The sequence below is a fragment of the Sphaerodactylus townsendi genome, linkage group LG09 (assembly GCF_021028975.2).
Source record: "Sphaerodactylus townsendi isolate TG3544 linkage group LG09, MPM_Stown_v2.3, whole genome shotgun sequence".
NCBI classification, from domain to species: Eukaryota; Metazoa; Chordata; class Lepidosauria; order Squamata; family Sphaerodactylidae; genus Sphaerodactylus; species Sphaerodactylus townsendi.
The window spans coordinates 76,648,877-76,673,712 of NC_059433.1; the positions used below are offsets into that span (position 1 = coordinate 76,648,877).

General features: G+C 65.9%; 1 protein-coding gene across 1 annotated transcript in view; it reads right to left on the reverse strand.

Annotated features, from left to right (window-relative positions):
* COL14A1 (collagen type XIV alpha 1 chain) overlaps positions 1 to 24,836 on the reverse strand; it is a 144,685-nt gene that overhangs the window by 94,094 nt on the left and 25,755 nt on the right. Inside the window, 6 exon segments of the mRNA XM_048508594.1 lie at positions 862 to 1,008; positions 4,112 to 4,228; positions 5,874 to 6,023; positions 7,212 to 7,334; positions 7,430 to 7,559; positions 9,418 to 9,575. Of these exon segments, the coding sequence (XP_048364551.1) occupies positions 862 to 1,008; positions 4,112 to 4,228; positions 5,874 to 6,023; positions 7,212 to 7,334; positions 7,430 to 7,559; positions 9,418 to 9,575 (825 nt within the window).

The following is a 24,836-nucleotide window of genomic DNA, read 5'->3' on the forward strand; positions in this document are numbered from 1 at the left end:
AGAAAAGAATAACACAAGGAAATTGTTGCACCAAACAGGGCTATGGGCAAGATGCAATTCTGGAAGAATACTGAACAAGTGCCGAATATAGTACTGCACTTAGAATTTAGCTTAAGGGCTTTCCAAGGGGACACCTGAAATGGCACATTCACTACGGAAACAGCAGCAAGTGAGGTGGAGTTAGGGGGGGGAATGTCTCCCCACCCTCTCCCTGAGCCACTTACTTCTGTCCTCACCCCCACTACCCTGCCTCTCACTCCTGCAATGATCATGTCCCCCACTAGACAATCTCCCTTTCTCTTCACAGTTGAACCAGGAGTAAACTTGAGGGGGTGGGAGAATGGCACACAGCATGGTGATGTCATCACATCAAGTGGCTCTCTATAAATTCTCTCAATCTCTATGGTCTTCACCATACAGATTGAGGAAATTTCCAGAGAGTCACTTGATGCAGTGACTTAATCAAGAAGTGATGGCACTGTACTGATCTCCATCCCTGCTCCCCATTCCCCACCCCCAAAAGCCCCTGGGATTGTCAGGTGCAGGCCTGGCAAATTTACTGACTACACTATTCCAAGGAAGACAAGGCAGCTTATATCTTTTCCTCTTCTCCACTTTTTCCTCACACACGTCTGCCACATAATTTAGGCTGAGAGAGAATGACTGGGCCAAAGTCAATGATCGAGCTCCATGTTTCAGAACCAACTTGAACCCAGGTCTTCCTGACCCCCATCTGACATTATACCACACCATCTCTCCAGACTAGGTTTCATGCTGATCAGAACTGTCATTGTTAGGGCAAATGATGAGACGGTCTTTCAGAAGGTAAAAGCAGAAAACAGAATGAAAGACTTTACTCACACGTTGTCTCCATGATGCTAACAGGAGGGCCCTCTATTTCTTGCAGCTGTGTATAAACACTGACTTTATACTCGGTACCAGGAACAAGCTCAAAGAAGCAATGCCTTGGAGTTCCGCCACCCAGTAGTACTTCCCTCTTTGTCCCATCTAAAATCAGAAAGAGAACTTTTAGTCCCATTTTGTCATTCATGGGCCAATTCACACATTACAGAGACAGGTTGGCGCATCTGATCCAGCATTCCCATGCTTGGAAAAGATTCAAATTGAGATTGTAGCTCTCTCTACAAAAAGCGTTTCAGCCTTCTCCCTCTGCACAGTCTTACCAATCATTCCACACGAAAGATGTATCATTTTGTTGTTTAAATTTAAACTGGACTTAAGATTGAGGTAAATACTAATTAAGAATAAGGTTACCTAACAAGACACAGCTGAAATATCTTGGCAATTAGAAGACATTGTATGAAACTGCTTACTTAATTAGGAATTAAGATTAGCAAAAATAGCACCAATCTCTATAAATATAATTACAAAATAATTATGGTTGAAATAAGAAATGAAGTCAATCTGTGGAAAACCTGTAATCTCTCTTTGTTAGGTCAAACAAATGCAGTAAAGATTTCAATAATACCAAAGATTAACTATATATTATGTAATGTTCCAATTACAATTCCATAAAAAACCCTCAACAAATGGCTAAAAATTGTAAATGGTTTTGTTTTGAAAGATAAGAAACAAAGAGTTAAATTACAAGTAGCTCAAAAGATACAACCTTGGCATAACTAGTCTGAAATTATGTTATGACTCAGCAAAACATGTTTGGATTATTAAATGGATAAAAGAATAACCATAATAGCATTGAGACTGCCAAAGAACAGACATATGTAAATACACCATTAAAAACTTTTTATGGGCAAGTAATCCCATTAGAAAACATGTTTATGGACACCGTAATTTTTTAATAAATAGTTTATTGCACACAAAAAAGCTTTCTCTTGGAATTTCGGCTTATGGTTCAGAAGTGAGAGAATTGAATAACATAACATATTTTTTTTCTAATTATCCTAAGAAACTGAAAGTGTTCAATTTGGATAAATATGTCATCTCCTTGTTGGCAGCACAGTAATTTCTTAATGTTGTTTCAAAAGTGAGCAATTAGTTACTGAAACCTTTCAAATATTTACAACTCAAGAGCTTTTGGATAACAAAACCGCAAAAAGGTTTAGCTATAAGGAATTTAACAAAGTTTGAAGAGCTGCTGTTGACTGTGGGGAAAGAGCGTATTTTTCCAAATCTTTTGCTTTTATTTCCAATATAAGTATAAGTAGTAAACAGAGTTTCAACTGAGATCAGAAAAAAGACCTTGGGCATGAATTTCTTAGTGAGATGGTGTTCTGCAATTAAACAGGATTCTACTTTTACTGAGTTAAGAACATAAGAACATAGGAAAGAGCCTGCTGGAGCAAACCAGAGTCCATCTAGTCCAGCACTCTGCTACTTGCAGTGGCCCACCAGATGCCCTTGGGAGCTCACATGCAGGATGTGAAAGCAATGGTCTTCTGCTGCTGCTGCTGCTCCCAAGCACCAGAGGTGGGATCCAGCAGGTTCTCACCAGTTCCCAAGAGTGGGTTACTAATTATTTGTGTGTGCCAAGAGGGGGTTACTAATTGGGTCCGCTTTTCCATCTCCACACCCTCGCCTCCCTGAGAGGCATACTGCCTTTGAACATGAAGGTTCCATATAGCAATTGCGACTAATAATGTAACTCTCTGAACTGGGTTAATCCCTTTCAGGTACTGCAATTCATTGATTCTCAGCCTTTTGTACATTTTATCTCACCAGCCTCTATCAAAGAACCTGTGCATTTCACCATTGCTGTGTTCAGATTTGTGAGTTGGGGCATTTTCTATAATGTGATGATGATTTATAAATGATCTGGTGCAAAAAAATTTTGGGAGGTCGTGGTGGGGTGGCTGCCCATGGGGGGGCATCCAACTCAGGTTTTGCCGAGGGCTCAGGTTTGCCTAGGTACGCCTCTGCCCCCTTTGCTGAGGGGGGGGGGGCTTGCGAGGGAACCTGTTACTAAAATTTTTCGATCCCACCACTGACCTGGTCTGCTAAGGCATTTGCAATCTCAGATCAATGAGGATCAAGATATCTGGTAGCCATAGATCGACTTCTCCTCCACAAATCTGTCCAAGCCCCTTTTAAAGCTAACTTTTAAGGAAAATTTACTAAAAATACTGCATCAGCCGCATCAATTCCCCTCCCATAAGTTAGCAGAGGGTCACAGCATAAAACCTAACAATCAACAAATTTAAAATACAATCTCACTATAAAACCAATTAAAACAGATAAATACAAACTAATATAAGCGCCCTAAAACAGATGGCAATAAACTCAACCAGTTCATATTGGCCTTGTTACTCTTTGAAAGTAGTTTTTTTCCATGTGTGATGGACATGTTCAAGACTTATAAACTTTTGGTATCTAACCGTAAACACAATGAAATCTTGTTTAGGAATGGATTTTCCACTTCCAATTGAAACCTTATTACTAAATTTCATACTTTTGTTACCTACACAGTATTAGTCTACACTGAATAACGACAGCAAGAATAGTTTTCAAGGCACTGGCAGTAGGAAACAGCACCTAAAAGTCAAGAGTGGATAATGTAAAAATGTATATAAAATGATAAAGTAGACAGCATTTAGAAACAGGAAAGTTGTAATACAAATGGAATCATAAGAACATAAGAACTAGCCTGCTGGATCAGACCAGAGTCCATCTAGTCCAGCATTCTGCTACTCGCAATGGCCCACCAGGTGCCTTTGGGAGCTCACATGCAGGATGTGAAAGCAATGGCCTTCTGCTGCTGCTGCTCCTGAGCACCTGGTCTGCTAAGGCATTTGCAATCTGAGATCAAGGAGGATCAAGATTGGTAGCCATAGATCGACTTCTCCTCCATAAATCTGTCCAAGCCCTTTTTAAAGCTATCCAGGTGAGTGGCCATCACCACCTCCTGTGGCAGCATATTCCAAACGCCAATCACACGTTGCGTGAAGAAGTGTTTCCTTTTATTAGTCCTAATTCTTCTCCCCAGCATTTTCAATGAATGAATCAATATAGCATCTAGACATTCAGAAGGTGAATTAATCTTCTGGTTCCTTTTTGTATGCACTGATGCTTATTTGAATTACAATTACTTGTAAATATAAAAATAATAAAGACATGGTATGATGTGATGACTTACCAAAAAGAGATTCTGTCACTACCCTGTAAACAGTTGCATGCCTTTGAAGCTGCCAGTGAACGCATATGCTCATCATACGGACCTGATAGGCACCCAAATTCGTCACTCCCAAGTACACTGCAATGAAGGAAAGGTCCCAGGCACCAGTTATCAGCAAGAAGCAACTACTTTTCAAAAAAGTAGTTCAAATGCATCTAAAAAAATTCAATTGGAAGTATGGCTCCACAGATAAATGAATTTTTAATCATTCAGTAAGATGTAATTATAGTTGGATGGATTCTATATGCAAATGCAGAGTTTTGACTTCCAGCAGTTCTGACGAGCTAACTTACTACTGAGAGACTGGTTAAGTGTTTTACCAGCTACATTCTTACCCTCTCCTATGAAAATGTTGCAAGCATTTCTAGATTTGGATTTACTCATGAAAGGTGCTAGCTTGGTCTTGAGATTTAGTTGTAAGTATTAGAAATATGTGGCATCCAAGATTACTTTTACACTATCAAATCATTAACCTTTAAAAGTCATGGAGAAAAAAACCAGTAATTTCCTGATGGCACTCAACTGGCTAAAATTAACCTCTAAAAATTCTTACTTGAATTCTAAGATTTTAATAATTACTGTTACTATTTCATGTCTTTATGCACTGGATTTCAGTTTTCACTACCCTGCTGGCATGTTTTCACAAGTGATGCTAGGAGTAACGCTTTCTGCACAGCCCAAATAAAACGTCTTGAGGACAGGGGGGAAAAGTGTTTTGGAGAAGAACTCCACACCGCTTTTTTCCCAACACAAGTTCAGGACCTTTTATTTCTGCTCAACCCTGGTTTTTCAGAAAATGGTAAATTAGTAATTTTTTTCCCCAAGATGGAGTCAAGACATTTCTCTTGACTGTGCGGAACAAGAAGCTTTCTATTTTTCTCACCCATGTTTAAATAGCTCTCACTTTCGATTTCTCCACAGCTTGTGCCTACAATTTTCTTCCCTGTTCAGGAGGATCCGTGCTGCCATTTGCAGAATTCTTCCTCTGTTGCAGCTCATATGTGTGTCCTTTCAGTGTATAAAGTACATTAATAAAGTTAGTTTATCCTGGTGATCGTGCACTCATATGGTTTTTTCTTTTTGTTTGAAATGAGATATCTTTGAAGGTACGACATCACGATGTGAGAATCACAGCCGATTCTCATTTCATGATGTTGTAGCTTCAAAAATATTTCATTTAAAAAATGTTAAAATGACTCATGGGTGGGGTCGCCAGGGAAAACTAACTTCATTAATACAACTGGTTCTGGTGGGTTTTCCGGGCTGTGTGGCCGTGGTCTGGTGGATTTTGTTCCTAACATTTCGCCTGCATCTGTGGCCGTCATCTTCAGAGGTGCATCACAGAGAAAGCCAAAACACATCTTTTTGTACTGTGCAGAAATGGCCATTGTAATTTGAAATGAATTGCATTACATACAGATCCATGTCGAACAAATATTAGGTTTAAAAACTGTGGGTCTTCCATTTTCTGTACCAACAAATAACTAAACTTTACGTCATTTGTGAACATAAGCAATTATCTTGTTAAGAGCTGACCAAAACATTTCCATTAAGAAACAGCAGGAGTAATTTGCCTGTTGATTGTATAATTTATTTAAGATGTGTTTATTAAAAACATGTTCACACTGCCTTTCTTCACAGAAACTGTGAACTCAGAGAGTTCTCGTTGAAATATAATCTACAGACATCAGAAGGGAGACAACAAGAAATCGAGCATTCTTACATGTTTTGGCTACCCCTGCCAAAGCGTCACTGAATCCCGTTGAGTATGAAGCAAATACTTTAATGTTGTATTCAGTTCCACTGAATAGATTCAAAATAAGAATGGTGTTGATATCATCACCCACAAAGGTCTCCAGGGCTGGCCCAGGGACTGAAAGTAGAAAGGAATACAACTCATTAAACAAGCTATTTCCATAGATCACATTACGTTATTAGTGACACTATCTGAAGTGCTAGAAATCTGTAAAAGTTCAAATTAATCTGAATGTGAAAACTTGGAGATGTCAATTTGGACCCCTATGGTGTTAAGGCACGGGAGGGAATGCTTTTTCCTTGCCCAGTTTCACTGGTAAAAATGCTCCCACCTGCTTTCAGCTCTGGATTTAAAACACACACACACACACACATAAATGCTAAAAAGAAATACGTATTTTCCCTGTTCAGATTAAAATCAGAAGAGGGAAACTGATTTCCATTCAGACATGGGGCAAGAGAATGACTTCAACATCCCTGTTCCAGTGCAAATTAAAACACTACCAATCAGGCTTCCCAGGGCTGTTTATTATTAAAGCATGTTTTGTGAGATTTGCTCTTCAATTCAAAGCCTGAGGTGGCAGAGGGGAGAGCCGCTATTGCACCACCTGAGTGGCAGAGGTGTATCTGATGAACCAGATATGTTTCCGCACTCCTACATTCCTGCTGGGAGACCTTGGACTAGTCACAGTTCTTCGGAACTCTCTCAGCCCCACCTACCTCACAAGGTGTCTGTTGTGGGGGGAGGAAGGGAAAGGAGCTTGTAAGCCACACTGAGTCTCCTTACAGGAGAGAAAGGTGAGGCATAAATCCAAACTCTTCCTCTTCTTCCCATCCAACTAACCAGGGCTTAGCATTCAAGATCTGACAAGATGGGGCTAACCTGGGCTATCTAGGTCCGGGAAAAACAGTGCTGCGCTTACCTGTAACTGTTATTCATCTAGTGGTCTTCTGCGCAGGGACAAATAAGGGTTGCACATGCAGAGGCAGAGCGAGGGGAAACTGCACCTGGGGCACGTGCGTGCCCTGTCCCCCTGCTGCGACGCCGTCCACCCACGCCCTGCCCCGGAATGCCCCCACCACACCTCCTCCGCTGCAAAGCCACGCCCCCTCCACTGCTCCATCCAGTACGTCACACCCCACCTTCCCCATTGGCACTACGCCATTGTGCACATGTGCAGGTCTGTTGCAGACAGCTCTAGCAAGCTTTCCAAGAAAGAGCTAAAAAGCTGAGTGCTCTCCCCCTTCCCAGCTCTAGGCAGAGCCTGCCTTTTCCCGTTATACACCAGACCATTAAACCACTCACTGTTCACAGGTTTATATACAATTCTGTATCCCATGGTGGGTGACGGAGGGGCATCCCAGCTAATGCGCAATCTGTTATACCATTCCTCAGAGACCCTCAGATTTCTTGGAGCGGACAGTGGCACTATAAAAAAAATTAAAAATTAAATTCTGATCTGTGCACATTAGAGATATCTACTTATGCTTTGGTCACTGTGGAAAGAGAATGTTTGTACTCACAGGTTTTTCCTGGGACTGACAAACTAACACCTTCCCCATCGGAATAGATGGGCGTGACTGTAACTTTATATTCTGTGTCTGAGAGCAGAGGCTGGAGAAGCAAGCTGTTCTGTCTCCCAGGTACCATTATCTGGATGGGGAAAACATCGAACACAAACAAGATTGGAAATTGTTTAGTTTAGGTCATGCTGCAGTTTGAATAAGCTGCCATCTATGTTTGCTTATTTTGTATTTATGGTATTATACCTGTTGATATTTTTTGCTGTTTAGATATTGTATCATTGTTATATTGTTTTATGATGTTATAACTAGTTATTATATGATACCCGTTGACATTTTTTTGCTGTTAGATGTTATTTCATTGTTATATTATTATGTTTATGATGCTGGTGTTATGTTATGATGTTTTTGCTACTATGTTATGAACTATTATTGTTGTTGTTAAGCCATGTTTGGTGATGTTTTGATGTTTGATAATTGGGACTTTGCCTGTTGACGTTGTTGTTTTCTTGTTTGATATTTGTTGGTTTGATGTTTGATTAGTATTTTTATTCATTTTTATTTATTTATTTATCAGTCTTATAGACCGCCCAACCCCCGAAGGGCTCTGGGCGGTGAACAACATAAAATAACAATTACATAATGGACTGTAAATAATTTAAGTTAAAATGCAGCAATTAATAAACGACTAACAACAGTGCCTGCAACAATTCCTGTTAGACTCTCCCAGAAGGGGAGAAAAAGAGTGGGCCCATAGATGGTAATGGGCCCAAAATATAGGAGGGGGCGGGGGCACTCATATCAGCGGCCGGGCACTCCAAAGGCCCGGAGGAACAACTCCGTCTTGCAGGCCCTGCGGAACTCACCAAGATCCCACAGGGCCCGGACAACTGGAGGAAGAGTGTTCCACCAGGCAGGGGCCAGGGCTGTAAAAGTCCTGGCCCGCGTGGAGGCCAGCCGCATCATTGAGGGGCCAGGGACTACCAGCAAATTGGCCTCTGCTGAACGCTGGGTTTTTTTGCTGAATTTTGCTGTTATTTGCTTGTTATTTGCCATCCTGAGCCCTTTGGGGGATGGCGGGGTATAAACTGAATTAATGAATGAATGAATGAATGAATGAATGAATGAATGAATGAATGAATGAATGAATGAATGAATGAATGAATGAAAATGAATTGTCGATTAGCTCCTTTGTGCCCTGCCTCAAATTAGCTTCTGCAAATGGCATCTGGGACAACTCATCTCCATCTGAATATCTGGGCCTGCCTCACAGGTAATCTTTTGTTCTACACAGGGTGATGTAAATTGTGTGGGTCTGGAGTGGGAAGTGTACATCCAAGTACAAAATCACTTGTAGAGGTTTTTCACATTTTTTCACCTCTCATACGTTTCAAAGCAGTTGTGAGCTTTGGCTCCCAAACCACAGGTGTAATTTGAGCAGGTTTTATCATTACTCATGTAACTAGGATGAGTGGCCATTGTGAGAATTACAGAGCAATCTTAAGCAAAGTTACGGCAGTCTAAGTCCATTGAAATGAATGGACTTAGACTTGAGTAACTCTCCCTAGAACTGCACCATTAGACCCTAAACATCTGTGACAAATAAAAATAATTTTAGCAGAAAAAATGGTTGATTCTTGCAACCCTTGCAAACGGTTGCAGGAAATAAAACTGGGCAGGCTCATTTTGGGAGTTCCTCCGAAGCTCCGAGCAGGGAGTTCCTCTGAAGCTTCTCAAGGGTACTTGGATGTGAAGATCAATAATGGTATATGGCAGTGGTGGCGAACCTTTGGCACTCCAGATGTTATGGACTACAATTCCCATCAGCCCCTGCCAGCAGGGGCTGCATGTTCTGCATCATCAATCTTCCTCTTCAGTGCACAGCTGCAGAAAACTAGGAGAGTTCTTGGACCAGCTCCCTGTTTAGTTGGGGGTTACAGTGAAGTCAAACAAGCACCACTCCTGGATCATCTGGATGTGTGCTCTACAGCATGCCCCAGAATCCTCTGCATTCGAAGGGATTTCATGCAGATGCTGAAGAATTCCCTGGCAGTCGCTCCAATGGCGAAAGTGTCCGCCAAAAGCAGTGAGAAACCACAGCTTTCCAAGATGACAAGAGCACAGAGCAGGACTGTGTGGGAAGCGACTGCCAAGGAAAGAAACAAAGTTCCAGCTTTTGAGTTCTTAGGGAATTGATATTCAGTTAATGTCATTAATTTAAATGCTTGGCCACCATGTATTGCAACTACAGAAAGGCTACAGCTGCTCAGCATTTCTTACAGATTAGCTGAGCTAGCAGTACTGTACACCAAGAGGAAGGCAGCAAATTCGAAACAAACACACATCGACTGCGCACTGCCAAGAAGGCACATACCCCCAAACGTAGAATTCCATCTTGCAAGGAATACAGACATTTGTGTCCATCTCCACTGAAAATCAGTGCATTTCTGCTATTCGCCGAAGCTACACAGCAGAAATCTCTAAGGCCCAGTTCTCACTCAAGATAGTAAACCGGTGTCTGGACTGTACCACTTCAGACTGCAGGAGAGGACTGTGGAGAACCCCCGCCATTGGTACATGCACTCTCCCTAATCTCCTGCACTCCTAACCTTGGTCTTTCTGGTCCCTCCAAAATTCAGATTCATAAGAACCTGGAGCAGCAGTAATTCCACCACTTCAGCTATGTGACTGAGCTGCTGAAGATCACAGAATCATAGAGTTGGAAGAGACCATAGGGGCCATCAAGTCCAACCCCCTGCCATGCAGGAACACACAATCAAAGCACTCCCGACATATGTTCATCCATCCTCTGTTTAAAAACCTCCACTCCACCACTCTCCGAGGCAGCCCTGACAGTCAGAAAGTTCTTCCTAATGTTTAGGTGGAATCTCTTTTCCCGCACCTTGAATCCAGGCAGATTAATTCTCTTACAGAAAGAGCCAGAAAACCTGATCAGGGAAACAAACCTGGTCTGCGCGTGGACATTGGAAATAGCACAGTCATGTTCAAAAAGAAAAAGCTATTGATTGTAAAAGGAGAACGAGGAATTGGTGTGGAATTAAAAAGGTTAAGAAAGCAGGAAATCTCTCAAAATTGGCAGAATGTTCCCATTTATAAATATTCGTACATTGACTGGTGCCAGAGAATAATCAGGCGGGACACACACATGCCTTTAGCCCAGTTTAGTTAAGGTAATAGTGCTTTCAGATGTCACTTCTGCTGTTCATGGCCAATTTGCCATGGCAGCAGGGGCTGATGGGAATTGTAGTCCATGAACATCTGAAGCGCAAGAGCTGGCTTAAGGTGTTTCAAAATTGAATCAGGCAAGAAATATGAAGGAAAAAACATAGACCAGGGTTTTTTTAAATCCTGAGGACAACTACAAATGCCTCAGAAAACTCCTGTGACTTAACCACTTCACTGTGCTGCTTATTCTCTGTCATTCACCCTAACCTACTTTAACAGGGTTATTTGGGGGAGAAAATTGGGAGAAGGGAAACCATACCATTGCCTTGAGCATCTCGGAGAAAGGGTGGGATAAATATGTGCTTCCTCCTCTTTGACTACTCTGAACAGAAGAGAATAGGGAGCCTCCATACACACACACATCTGAACTGCCACACACCAATACCGCTGTATTTAGTCTGCTGAACTGGGCCCCTAGAACTTGGCAGGCGGGAATAACACGTAACACGCATACATTTTATTTCCTGTATAAGAACCGAAGAACTGCACCTTAAGGTATTTCTTCCTTTACAAATTTCAAAACCAAAATAAATGGTTTTTATCACATGACCCATCTGCTGAATATTCGGGTGCTCCATATGCACATTACTATTTCACATTACTAAATCACATGACCCATCTGCTGAATATTCGGGTGCTCCATATGCACATTACTATTTCATTGAAAAATGAAGCATAATGGGTTGAATCGGGCATAAAATTTCCGATGGTGCGGCAGGTTCTTACCAAGTGGAAACGTAGGGAAACTCAGTAGCCATTTGCACTGTCAGATTTATTGTATCCCCTCTTGTGTTTAAGCATGCACAAGCTCAAGTGCAAGCTCAAGGTGCCTCGTATCTCTGATAGGTCTACAAAAGGGATACCTCCTGACAGGTATGGGTTTTCTCAAAACGTCTATGTTTGTCAAGCACAGGTATCAGAGCCAAGCTCCTATAAAGAGATGTTAAAGCTACCGCCAGCTGAAATAGAGCTCTGGCGTGAAGCTATGGCTGAGGAGTATAAATCCTTAGTGCAACAACAGGTGTTTACCAAGACTGTTTTGCCAGAAGGAGAGGAGGCAATTGGGTCAAAGTGGGTGTTTCGGAGGAAAGAGTTGCCAAATGGTACTCAAAGGTATAAAGCTAGGCTTGTCGCCCAGGGGTTTGTACAAGACTGTTTGCTGAATTATGACCAGACCTATTCTCCCACAGCACGACCTGAGTCTTTGAGAGCTATGCTTGCATTAGCTAGTAAGAAAGGCTTTATGGTAAAGCATTATGACTTCCAGTGTGCTTTTTTAAATGCTAAATTGAAGGAAGCAATTTATCTGAAACCTGCACCAGGGTATGAAGAAGCAGACCCAAATACTGTTTATCTTTTGCATCGTTCTTTGTATGGTTTAAAACAAGCTGGTGCTAACTGGTATGATGAACTGAACAGTACATTGCTTAAACTGGGGTTTAAGAAGTCTGTTGCTGATGCATGCTTATATATCAGGGGAACTGAAAAGAATCAAGAGGTCATTCTTCTTTATGTTGATGATATATGTGTGTGTGCAAGATCTAAACAACAATTTGACAAATTGTATAAACAACTCAGTGACATGTATGTTCTAAAGGACTTAGGTTTTATCAAACATTACTTGGGTATTGATGTCATATCTACACCAAAGCAAGGTTATCTCCTAAGTCAGAAGAACAAAATAAATGAGTTGGTGCGCAAGACTAGATTGTCAAAGGCAAGGGTTGCCACAACACCAATGTCCCTAGACTTTCAGAACGTTAGTGAAAGTGAGGAGTTCAACAATCCTGAACTGTACAAATCTGTTGTAGGTAGTCTCCTACATATATCTAACTGGACACGCCCAGATATAGCGTTTGCTGTTAGTGCACTAAGCAGAAAAGCTAGCAAACCCAGCAAACATGATTGGGAGGGTGTTAAACGTGTGGTTAGGTACTTAAAAGGAACTGCTGATCATGGTTTACTGATCCAGTCCACGCAAAGCACAGAGTTGCGTGCTACTGCAGATAGTTCATTTGCAGACTGTGGTGACAGGAAGTCCTGTACTGGTTTTGTCATTCAGTATGGTGATGTAGCTATCACCTGGTGTTCTAGAAAACAGACCACAATCAGCCTGTCCACTTCTGAGGCTGAGTTCTGCGCATTGTCTGAAACATGTTCAGAATTACTTTGGGTTGAGACACTGCTAACTGAGTTAGGTGAATCCATAAAGAAGCCTATAATCGTGTTTGATGATTCACAGACCTGCATCGCATTAGCAGAGACTGCAAACATGAAGACAAGAACTAAGTACATAGGAGTAAAGTACCAGAATGTTAGAGAGCTAGTACAGAATGGAACTATTCAACTTGCCTATGTTGAGACAGAGCGAAATGTTGCTGATGTGTTTACTAAAGCTGTGTCACAGAATAAGCATCAGACAATGTTAGAACAGCTGAAAGTAATAAAGGTGCTGTCATAGTAGTTTTGGGAAGGGGTGTTAGGACTTGACAGTTAGATCACCAAAATCTACTTGACAGCTTGGCTGATGCAATCCTCCACCTTTCACCCAGTTTCAGTGGGTGATGCAACCGTGACTAAGCACATCTAGTGTGATTCCCCCACCCCCCCCCCCCCCCACCCCCCCCCCCCCCCACCCCCCCCCCCCCCCACCCCCCCCCCCCCCCACCCCCCCCCCCCCCCACCCCCCCCCCCCCCCACCCCCCCCCCCCCCCACCCCCCCCCCCCCCCACCCCCCCCCCCCCCCACCCCCCCCCCCCCCCACCCCCCCCCCCCCCCACCCCCCCCCCCCCCCACCCCCCCCCCCCCCCACCCCCCCCCCCCCCCACCCCCCCCCCCCCCCACCCCCCCCCCCCCCCACCCCCCCCCCCCCCCACCCCCCCCCCCCCCCACCCCCCCCCCCCCCCACCCCCCCCCCCCCCCACCCCCCCCCCCCCCCACCCCCCCCCCCCCCCACCCCCCCCCCCCCCCACCCCCCCCCCCCCCCACCCCCCCCCCCCCCCACCCCCCCCCCCCCCCACCCCCCCCCCCCCCCACCCCCCCCCCCCCCCACCCCCCCCCCCCCCCACCCCCCCCCCCCCCCACCCCCCCCCCCCCCCACCCCCCCCCCCCCCCACCCCCCCCCCCCCCCACCCCCCCCCCCCCCCACCCCCCCCCCCCCCCACCCCCCCCCCCCCCCACCCCCCCCCCCCCCCACCCCCCCCCCCCCCCACCCCCCCCCCCCCCCACCCCCCCCCCCCCCCACCCCCCCCCCCCCCCACCCCCCCCCCCCCCCACCCCCCCCCCCCCCCACCCCCCCCCCCCCCCACCCCCCCCCCCCCCCACCCCCCCCCCCCCCCACCCCCCCCCCCCCCCACCCCCCCCCCCCCCCACCCCCCCCCCCCCCCACCCCCCCCCCCCCCCACCCCCCCCCCCCCCCACCCCCCCCCCCCCCCACCCCCCCCCCCCCCCACCCCCCCCCCCCCCCACCCCCCCCCCCCCCCACCCCCCCCCCCCCCCACCCCCCCCCCCCCCCACCCCCCCCCCCCCCCACCCCCCCCCCCCCCCACCCCCCCCCCCCCCCACCCCCCCCCCCCCCCACCCCCCCCCCCCCCCACCCCCCCCCCCCCCCACCCCCCCCCCCCCCCACCCCCCCCCCCCCCCACCCCCCCCCCCCCCCACCCCCCCCCCCCCCCACCCCCCCCCCCCCCCACCCCCCCCCCCCCCCACCCCCCCCCCCCCCCACCCCCCCCCCCCCCCACCCCCCCCCCCCCCCACCCCCCCCCCCCCCCACCCCCCCCCCCCCCCACCCCCCCCCCCCCCCACCCCCCCCCCCCCCCACCCCCCCCCCCCCCCACCCCCCCCCCCCCCCACCCCCCCCCCCCCCCACCCCCCCCCCCCCCCACCCCCCCCCCCCCCCACCCCCCCCCCCCCCCACCCCCCCCCCCCCCCACCCCCCCCCCCCCCCACCCCCCCCCCCCCCCACCCCCCCCCCCCCCCACCCCCCCCCCCCCCCACCCCCCCCCCCCCCCACCCCCCCCCCCCCCCACCCCCCCCCCCCCCCACCCCCCCCCCCCCCCACCCCCCCCCCCCCCCACCCCCCCCCCCCCCCACCCCCCCCCCCCCCCACCCCCCCCCCCCCCCACCCCCCCCCCCCCCCACCCCCCCCCCCCCCCACCCCCCCCCCCCCCCACCCCCCCCCCCCCCCACCCCCCCCCCCCCCCACCCCCCCCCCCCCCCACCCCCCCCCCCCCCCACCCCCCCCCCCCCCCACCCCCCCCCCCCCCCACCCCCCCCCCCCCCCACCCCCCCCCCCCCCCACCCCCCCCCCCCCCCACCCCCCCCCCCCCCCACCCCCCCCCCCCCCCACCCCCCCCCCCCCCCACCCCCCCCCCCCCCCACCCCCCCCCCCCCCCACCCCCCCCCCCCCCCACCCCCCCCCCCCCCCACCCCCCCCCCCCCCCACCCCCCCCCCCCCCCACCCCCCCCCCCCCCCACCCCCCCCCCCCCCCACCCCCCCCCCCCCCCACCCCCCCCCCCCCCCACCCCCCCCCCCCCCCACCCCCCCCCCCCCCCACCCCCCCCCCCCCCCACCCCCCCCCCCCCCCACCCCCCCCCCCCCCCACCCCCCCCCCCCCCCACCCCCCCCCCCCCCCACCCCCCCCCCCCCCCACCCCCCCCCCCCCCCACCCCCCCCCCCCCCCACCCCCCCCCCCCCCCACCCCCCCCCCCCCCCACCCCCCCCCCCCCCCACCCCCCCCCCCCCCCACCCCCCCCCCCCCCCACCCCCCCCCCCCCCCACCCCCCCCCCCCCCCACCCCCCCCCCCCCCCACCCCCCCCCCCCCCCACCCCCCCCCCCCCCCACCCCCCCCCCCCCCCACCCCCCCCCCCCCCCACCCCCCCCCCCCCCCACCCCCCCCCCCCCCCACCCCCCCCCCCCCCCACCCCCCCCCCCCCCCACCCCCCCCCCCCCCCACCCCCCCCCCCCCCCACCCCCCCCCCCCCCCACCCCCCCCCCCCCCCACCCCCCCCCCCCCCCACCCCCCCCCCCCCCCACCCCCCCCCCCCCCCACCCCCCCCCCCCCCCACCCCCCCCCCCCCCCACCCCCCCCCCCCCCCACCCCCCCCCCCCCCCACCCCCCCCCCCCCCCACCCCCCCCCCCCCCCACCCCCCCCCCCCCCCACCCCCCCCCCCCCCCACCCCCCCCCCCCCCCACCCCCCCCCCCCCCCACCCCCCCCCCCCCCCACCCCCCCCCCCCCCCACCCCCCCCCCCCCCCACCCCCCCCCCCCCCCACCCCCCCCCCCCCCCACCCCCCCCCCCCCCCACCCCCCCCCCCCCCCACCCCCCCCCCCCCCCACCCCCCCCCCCCCCCACCCCCCCCCCCCCCCACCCCCCCCCCCCCCCACCCCCCCCCCCCCCCACCCCCCCCCCCCCCCACCCCCCCCCCCCCCCACCCCCCCCCCCCCCCACCCCCCCCCCCCCCCACCCCCCCCCCCCCCCACCCCCCCCCCCCCCCACCCCCCCCCCCCCCCACCCCCCCCCCCCCCCACCCCCCCCCCCCCCCACCCCCCCCCCCCCCCACCCCCCCCCCCCCCCACCCCCCCCCCCCCCCACCCCCCCCCCCCCCCACCCCCCCCCCCCCCCACCCCCCCCCCCCCCCACCCCCCCCCCCCCCCACCCCCCCCCCCCCCCACCCCCCCCCCCCCCCACCCCCCCCCCCCCCCACCCCCCCCCCCCCCCACCCCCCCCCCCCCCCACCCCCCCCCCCCCCCACCCCCCCCCCCCCCCACCCCCCCCCCCCCCCACCCCCCCCCCCCCCCACCCCCCCCCCCCCCCACCCCCCCCCCCCCCCACCCCCCCCCCCCCCCACCCCCCCCCCCCCCCACCCCCCCCCCCCCCCACCCCCCCCCCCCCCCACCCCCCCCCCCCCCCACCCCCCCCCCCCCCCACCCCCCCCCCCCCCCACCCCCCCCCCCCCCCACCCCCCCCCCCCCCCACCCCCCCCCCCCCCCACCCCCCCCCCCCCCCACCCCCCCCCCCCCCCACCCCCCCCCCCCCCCACCCCCCCCCCCCCCCACCCCCCCCCCCCCCCACCCCCCCCCCCCCCCACCCCCCCCCCCCCCCACCCCCCCCCCCCCCCACCCCCCCCCCCCCCCACCCCCCCCCCCCCCCACCCCCCCCCCCCCCCACCCCCCCCCCCCCCCACCCCCCCCCCCCCCCACCCCCCCCCCCCCCCACCCCCCCCCCCCCCCACCCCCCCCCCCCCCCACCCCCCCCCCCCCCCACCCCCCCCCCCCCCCACCCCCCCCCCCCCCCACCCCCCCCCCCCCCCACCCCCCCCCCCCCCCACCCCCCCCCCCCCCCACCCCCCCCCCCCCCCACCCCCCCCCCCCCCCACCCCCCCCCCCCCCCACCCCCCCCCCCCCCCACCCCCCCCCCCCCCCACCCCCCCCCCCCCCCACCCCCCCCCCCCCCCACCCCCCCCCCCCCCCACCCCCCCCCCCCCCCACCCCCCCCCCCCCCCACCCCCCCCCCCCCCCACCCCCCCCCCCCCCCACCCCCCCCCCCCCCCACCCCCCCCCCCCCCCACCCCCCCCCCCCCCCACCCCCCCCCCCCCCCACCCCCCCCCCCCCCCACCCCCCCCCCCCCCCACCCCCCCCCCCCCCCACCCCCCCCCCCCCCCACCCCCCCCCCCCCCCACCCCCCCCCCCCCCCACCCCCCCCCCCCCCCACCCCCCCCCCCCCCCACCCCCCCCCCCCCCCACCCCCCCCCCCCCCCACCCCCCCCCCCCCCCACCCCCCCCCCCCCCCACCCCCCCCCCCCCCCACCCCCCCCCCCCCCCACCCCCCCCCCCCCCCACCCCCCCCCCCCCCCACCCCCCCCCCCCCCCACCCCCCCCCCCCCCCACCCCCCCCCCCCCCCACCCCCCCCCCCCCCCACCCCCCCCCCCCCCCACCCCCCCCCCCCCCCACCCCCCCCCCCCCCCACCCCCCCCCCCCCCCACCCCCCCCCCCCCCCACCCCCCCCCCCCCCCACCCCCCCCCCCCCCCACCCCCCCCCCCCCCCACCCCCCCCCCCCCCCACCCCCCCCCCCCCCCACCCCCCCCCCCCCCCACCCCCCCCCCCCCCCACCCCCCCCCCCCCCCACCCCCCCCCCCCCCCACCCCCCCCCCCCCCCACCCCCCCCCCCCCCCACCCCCCCCCCCCCCCACCCCCCCCCCCCCCCACCCCCCCCCCCCCCCACCCCCCCCCCCCCCCACCCCCCCCCCCCCCCACCCCCCCCCCCCCCCACCCCCCCCCCCCCCCACCCCCCCCCCCCCCCACCCCCCCCCCCCCCCACCCCCCCCCCCCCCCACCCCCCCCCCCCCCCACCCCCCCCCCCCCCCACCCCCCCCCCCCCCCACCCCCCCCCCCCCCCACCCCCCCCCCCCCCCACCCCCCCCCCCCCCCACCCCCCCCCCCCCCCACCCCCCCCCCCCCCCACCCCCCCCCCCCCCCACCCCCCCCCCCCCCCACCCCCCCCCCCCCCCACCCCCCCCCCCCCCCACCCCCCCCCCCCCCCACCCCCCCCCCCCCCCACCCCCCCCCCCCCCCACCCCCCCCCCCCCCCACCCCCCCCCCCCCCCACCCCCCCCCCCCCCCACCCCCCCCCCCCCCCACCCCCCCCCCCCCCCACCCCCCCCCCCCCCCACCCCCCCCCCCCCCCACCCCCCCCCCCCCCCACCCCCCCCCCCCCCCACCCCCCCCCCCCCCCACCCCCCCCCCCCCCCACCCCCCCCCCCCCCCACCCCCCCCCCCCCCCACCCCCCCCCCCCCCCACCCCCCCCCCCCCCCACCCCCCCCCCCCCCCACCCCCCCCCCCCCCCACCCCCCCCCCCCCCCACCCCCCCCCCCCCCCACCCCCCCCCCCCCCCACCCCCCCCCCCCCCCACCCCCCCCCCCCCCCACCCCCCCCCCCCCCCACCCCCCCCCCCCCCCACCCCCCCCCCCCCCCACCCCCCCCCCCCCCCACCCCCCCCCCCCCCCACCCCCCCCCCCCCCCACCCCCCCCCCCCCCCACCCCCCCCCCCCCCCACCCCCCCCCCCCCCCACCCCCCCCCCCCCCCACCCCCCCCCCCCCCCACCCCCCCCCCCCCCCACCCCCCCCCCCCCCCACCCCCCCCCCCCCCCACCCCCCCCCCCCCCCACCCCCCCCCCCCCCCACCCCCCCCCCCCCCCACCCCCCCCCCCCCCCACCCCCCCCCCCCCCCACCCCCCCCCCCCCCCACCCCCCCCCCCCCCCACCCCCCCCCCCCCCCACCCCCCCCCCCCCCCACCCCCCCCCCCCCCCACCCCCCCCCCCCCCCACCCCCCCCCCCCCCCACCCCCCCCCCCCCCCACCCCCCCCCCCCCCCACCCCCCCCCCCCCCCACCCCCCCCCCCCCCCACCCCCCCCCCCCCCCACCCCCCCCCCCCCCCACCCCCCCCCCCCCCCACCCCCCCCCCCCCCCACCCCCCCCCCCCCCCACCCCCCCCCCCCCCCACCCCCCCCCCCCCCCACCCCCCCCCCCCCCCACCCCCCCCCCCCCCCACCCCCCCCCCCCCCCACCCCCCCCCCCCCCCACCCCCCCCCCCCCCCACCCCCCCCCCCCCCCACCCCCCCCCCCCCCCACCCCCCCCCCCCCCCACCCCCCCCCCCCCCCACCCCCCCCCCCCCCCACCCCCCCCCCCCCCCACCCCCCCCCCCCCCCACCCCCCCCCCCCCCCACCCCCCCCCCCCCCCACCCCCCCCCCCCCCCACCCCCCCCCCCCCCCACCCCCCCCCCCCCCCACCCCCCCCCCCCCCCACCCCCCCCCCCCCCCACCCCCCCCCCCCCCCACCCCCCCCCCCCCCCACCCCCCCCCCCCCCCACCCCCCCCCCCCCCCACCCCCCCCCCCCCCCACCCCCCCCCCCCCCCACCCCCCCCCCCCCCCACCCCCCCCCCCCCCCACCCCCCCCCCCCCCCACCCCCCCCCCCCCCCACCCCCCCCCCCCCCCACCCCCCCCCCCCCCCACCCCCCCCCCCCCCCACCCCCCCCCCCCCCCACCCCCCCCCCCCCCCACCCCCCCCCCCCCCCACCCCCCCCCCCCCCCACCCCCCCCCCCCCCCACCCCCCCCCCCCCCCACCCCCCCCCCCCCCCACCCCCCCCCCCCCCCACCCCCCCCCCCCCCCACCCCCCCCCCCCCCCACCCCCCCCCCCCCCCACCCCCCCCCCCCCCCACCCCCCCCCCCCCCCACCCCCCCCCCCCCCCACCCCCCCCCCCCCCCACCCCCCCCCCCCCCCACCCCCCCCCCCCCCCACCCCCCCCCCCCCCCACCCCCCCCCCCCCCCACCCCCCCCCCCCCCCACCCCCCCCCCCCCCCACCCCCCCCCCCCCCCACCCCCCCCCCCCCCCACCCCCCCCCCCCCCCACCCCCCCCCCCCCCCACCCCCCCCCCCCCCCACCCCCCCCCCCCCCCACCCCCCCCCCCCCCCACCCCCCCCCCCCCCCACCCCCCCCCCCCCCCACCCCCCCCCCCCCCCACCCCCCCCCCCCCCCACCCCCCCCCCCCCCCACCCCCCCCCCCCCCCACCCCCCCCCCCCCCCACCCCCCCCCCCCCCCACCCCCCCCCCCCCCCACCCCCCCCCCCCCCCACCCCCCCCCCCCCCCACCCCCCCCCCCCCCCACCCCCCCCCCCCCCCACCCCCCCCCCCCCCCACCCCCCCCCCCCCCCACCCCCCCCCCCCCCCACCCCCCCCCCCCCCCACCCCCCCCCCCCCCCACCCCCCCCCCCCCCCACCCCCCCCCCCCCCCACCCCCCCCCCCCCCCACCCCCCCCCCCCCCCACCCCCCCCCCCCCCCACCCCCCCCCCCCCCCACCCCCCCCCCCCCCCACCCCCCCCCCCCCCCACCCCCCCCCCCCCCCACCCCCCCCCCCCCCCACCCCCCCCCCCCCCCACCCCCCCCCCCCCCCACCCCCCCCCCCCCCCACCCCCCCCCCCCCCCACCCCCCCCCCCCCCCACCCCCCCCCCCCCCCACCCCCCCCCCCCCCCACCCCCCCCCCCCCCCACCCCCCCCCCCCCCCACCCCCCCCCCCCCCCACCCCCCCCCCCCCCCACCCCCCCCCCCCCCCACCCCCCCCCCCCCCCACCCCCCCCCCCCCCCACCCCCCCCCCCCCCCACCCCCCCCCCCCCCCACCCCCCCCCCCCCCCACCCCCCCCCCCCCCCACCCCCCCCCCCCCCCACCCCCCCCCCCCCCCACCCCCCCCCCCCCCCACCCCCCCCCCCCCCCACCCCCCCCCCCCCCCACCCCCCCCCCCCCCCACCCCCCCCCCCCCCCACCCCCCCCCCCCCCCACCCCCCCCCCCCCCCACCCCCCCCCCCCCCCACCCCCCCCCCCCCCCACCCCCCCCCCCCCCCACCCCCCCCCCCCCCCACCCCCCCCCCCCCCCACCCCCCCCCCCCCCCACCCCCCCCCCCCCCCACCCCCCCCCCCCCCCACCCCCCCCCCCCCCCACCCCCCCCCCCCCCCACCCCCCCCCCCCCCCACCCCCCCCCCCCCCCACCCCCCCCCCCCCCCACCCCCCCCCCCCCCCACCCCCCCCCCCCCCCACCCCCCCCCCCCCCCACCCCCCCCCCCCCCCACCCCCCCCCCCCCCCACCCCCCCCCCCCCCCACCCCCCCCCCCCCCCACCCCCCCCCCCCCCCACCCCCCCCCCCCCCCACCCCCCCCCCCCCCCACCCCCCCCCCCCCCCACCCCCCCCCCCCCCCACCCCCCCCCCCCCCCACCCCCCCCCCCCCCCACCCCCCCCCCCCCCCACCCCCCCCCCCCCCCACCCCCCCCCCCCCCCACCCCCCCCCCCCCCCACCCCCCCCCCCCCCCACCCCCCCCCCCCCCCACCCCCCCCCCCCCCCACCCCCCCCCCCCCCCACCCCCCCCCCCCCCCACCCCCCCCCCCCCCCACCCCCCCCCCCCCCCACCCCCCCCCCCCCCCACCCCCCCCCCCCCCCACCCCCCCCCCCCCCCACCCCCCCCCCCCCCCACCCCCCCCCCCCCCCACCCCCCCCCCCCCCCACCCCCCCCCCCCCCCACCCCCCCCCCCCCCCACCCCCCCCCCCCCCCACCCCCCCCCCCCCCCACCCCCCCCCCCCCCCACCCCCCCCCCCCCCCACCCCCCCCCCCCCCCACCCCCCCCCCCCCCCACCCCCCCCCCCCCCCACCCCCCCCCCCCCCCACCCCCCCCCCCCCCCACCCCCCCCCCCCCCCACCCCCCCCCCCCCCCACCCCCCCCCCCCCCCACCCCCCCCCCCCCCCACCCCCCCCCCCCCCCACCCCCCCCCCCCCCCACCCCCCCCCCCCCCCACCCCCCCCCCCCCCCACCCCCCCCCCCCCCCACCCCCCCCCCCCCCCACCCCCCCCCCCCCCCACCCCCCCCCCCCCCCACCCCCCCCCCCCCCCACCCCCCCCCCCCCCCACCCCCCCCCCCCCCCACCCCCCCCCCCCCCCACCCCCCCCCCCCCCCACCCCCCCCCCCCCCCACCCCCCCCCCCCCCCACCCCCCCCCCCCCCCACCCCCCCCCCCCCCCACCCCCCCCCCCCCCCACCCCCCCCCCCCCCCACCCCCCCCCCCCCCCACCCCCCCCCCCCCCCACCCCCCCCCCCCCCCACCCCCCCCCCCCCCCACCCCCCCCCCCCCCCACCCCCCCCCCCCCCCACCCCCCCCCCCCCCCACCCCCCCCCCCCCCCACCCCCCCCCCCCCCCACCCCCCCCCCCCCCCACCCCCCCCCCCCCCCACCCCCCCCCCCCCCCACCCCCCCCCCCCCCCACCCCCCCCCCCCCCCACCCCCCCCCCCCCCCACCCCCCCCCCCCCCCACCCCCCCCCCCCCCCACCCCCCCCCCCCCCCACCCCCCCCCCCCCCCACCCCCCCCCCCCCCCACCCCCCCCCCCCCCCACCCCCCCCCCCCCCCACCCCCCCCCCCCCCCACCCCCCCCCCCCCCCACCCCCCCCCCCCCCCACCCCCCCCCCCCCCCACCCCCCCCCCCCCCCACCCCCCCCCCCCCCCACCCCCCCCCCCCCCCACCCCCCCCCCCCCCCACCCCCCCCCCCCCCCACCCCCCCCCCCCCCCACCCCCCCCCCCCCCCACCCCCCCCCCCCCCCACCCCCCCCCCCCCCCACCCCCCCCCCCCCCCACCCCCCCCCCCCCCCACCCCCCCCCCCCCCCACCCCCCCCCCCCCCCACCCCCCCCCCCCCCCACCCCCCCCCCCCCCCACCCCCCCCCCCCCCCACCCCCCCCCCCCCCCACCCCCCCCCCCCCCCACCCCCCCCCCCCCCCACCCCCCCCCCCCCCCACCCCCCCCCCCCCCCACCCCCCCCCCCCCCCACCCCCCCCCCCCCCCACCCCCCCCCCCCCCCACCCCCCCCCCCCCCCACCCCCCCCCCCCCCCACCCCCCCCCCCCCCCACCCCCCCCCCCCCCCACCCCCCCCCCCCCCCACCCCCCCCCCCCCCCACCCCCCCCCCCCCCCACCCCCCCCCCCCCCCACCCCCCCCCCCCCCCACCCCCCCCCCCCCCCACCCCCCCCCCCCCCCACCCCCCCCCCCCCCCACCCCCCCCCCCCCCCACCCCCCCCCCCCCCCACCCCCCCCCCCCCCCACCCCCCCCCCCCCCCACCCCCCCCCCCCCCCACCCCCCCCCCCCCCCACCCCCCCCCCCCCCCACCCCCCCCCCCCCCCACCCCCCCCCCCCCCCACCCCCCCCCCCCCCCACCCCCCCCCCCCCCCACCCCCCCCCCCCCCCACCCCCCCCCCCCCCCACCCCCCCCCCCCCCCACCCCCCCCCCCCCCCACCCCCCCCCCCCCCCACCCCCCCCCCCCCCCACCCCCCCCCCCCCCCACCCCCCCCCCCCCCCACCCCCCCCCCCCCCCACCCCCCCCCCCCCCCACCCCCCCCCCCCCCCACCCCCCCCCCCCCCCACCCCCCCCCCCCCCCACCCCCCCCCCCCCCCACCCCCCCCCCCCCCCACCCCCCCCCCCCCCCACCCCCCCCCCCCCCCACCCCCCCCCCCCCCCACCCCCCCCCCCCCCCACCCCCCCCCCCCCCCACCCCCCCCCCCCCCCACCCCCCCCCCCCCCCACCCCCCCCCCCCCCCACCCCCCCCCCCCCCCACCCCCCCCCCCCCCCACCCCCCCCCCCCCCCACCCCCCCCCCCCCCCACCCCCCCCCCCCCCCACCCCCCCCCCCCCCCACCCCCCCCCCCCCCCACCCCCCCCCCCCCCCACCCCCCCCCCCCCCCACCCCCCCCCCCCCCCACCCCCCCCCCCCCCCACCCCCCCCCCCCCCCACCCCCCCCCCCCCCCACCCCCCCCCCCCCCCACCCCCCCCCCCCCCCACCCCCCCCCCCCCCCACCCCCCCCCCCCCCCACCCCCCCCCCCCCCCACCCCCCCCCCCCCCCACCCCCCCCCCCCCCCACCCCCCCCCCCCCCCACCCCCCCCCCCCCCCACCCCCCCCCCCCCCCACCCCCCCCCCCCCCCACCCCCCCCCCCCCCCACCCCCCCCCCCCCCCACCCCCCCCCCCCCCCACCCCCCCCCCCCCCCACCCCCCCCCCCCCCCACCCCCCCCCCCCCCCACCCCCCCCCCCCCCCACCCCCCCCCCCCCCCACCCCCCCCCCCCCCCACCCCCCCCCCCCCCCACCCCCCCCCCCCCCCACCCCCCCCCCCCCCCACCCCCCCCCCCCCCCACCCCCCCCCCCCCCCACCCCCCCCCCCCCCCACCCCCCCCCCCCCCCACCCCCCCCCCCCCCCACCCCCCCCCCCCCCCACCCCCCCCCCCCCCCACCCCCCCCCCCCCCCACCCCCCCCCCCCCCCACCCCCCCCCCCCCCCACCCCCCCCCCCCCCCACCCCCCCCCCCCCCCACCCCCCCCCCCCCCCACCCCCCCCCCCCCCCACCCCCCCCCCCCCCCACCCCCCCCCCCCCCCACCCCCCCCCCCCCCCACCCCCCCCCCCCCCCACCCCCCCCCCCCCCCACCCCCCCCCCCCCCCACCCCCCCCCCCCCCCACCCCCCCCCCCCCCCACCCCCCCCCCCCCCCACCCCCCCCCCCCCCCACCCCCCCCCCCCCCCACCCCCCCCCCCCCCCACCCCCCCCCCCCCCCACCCCCC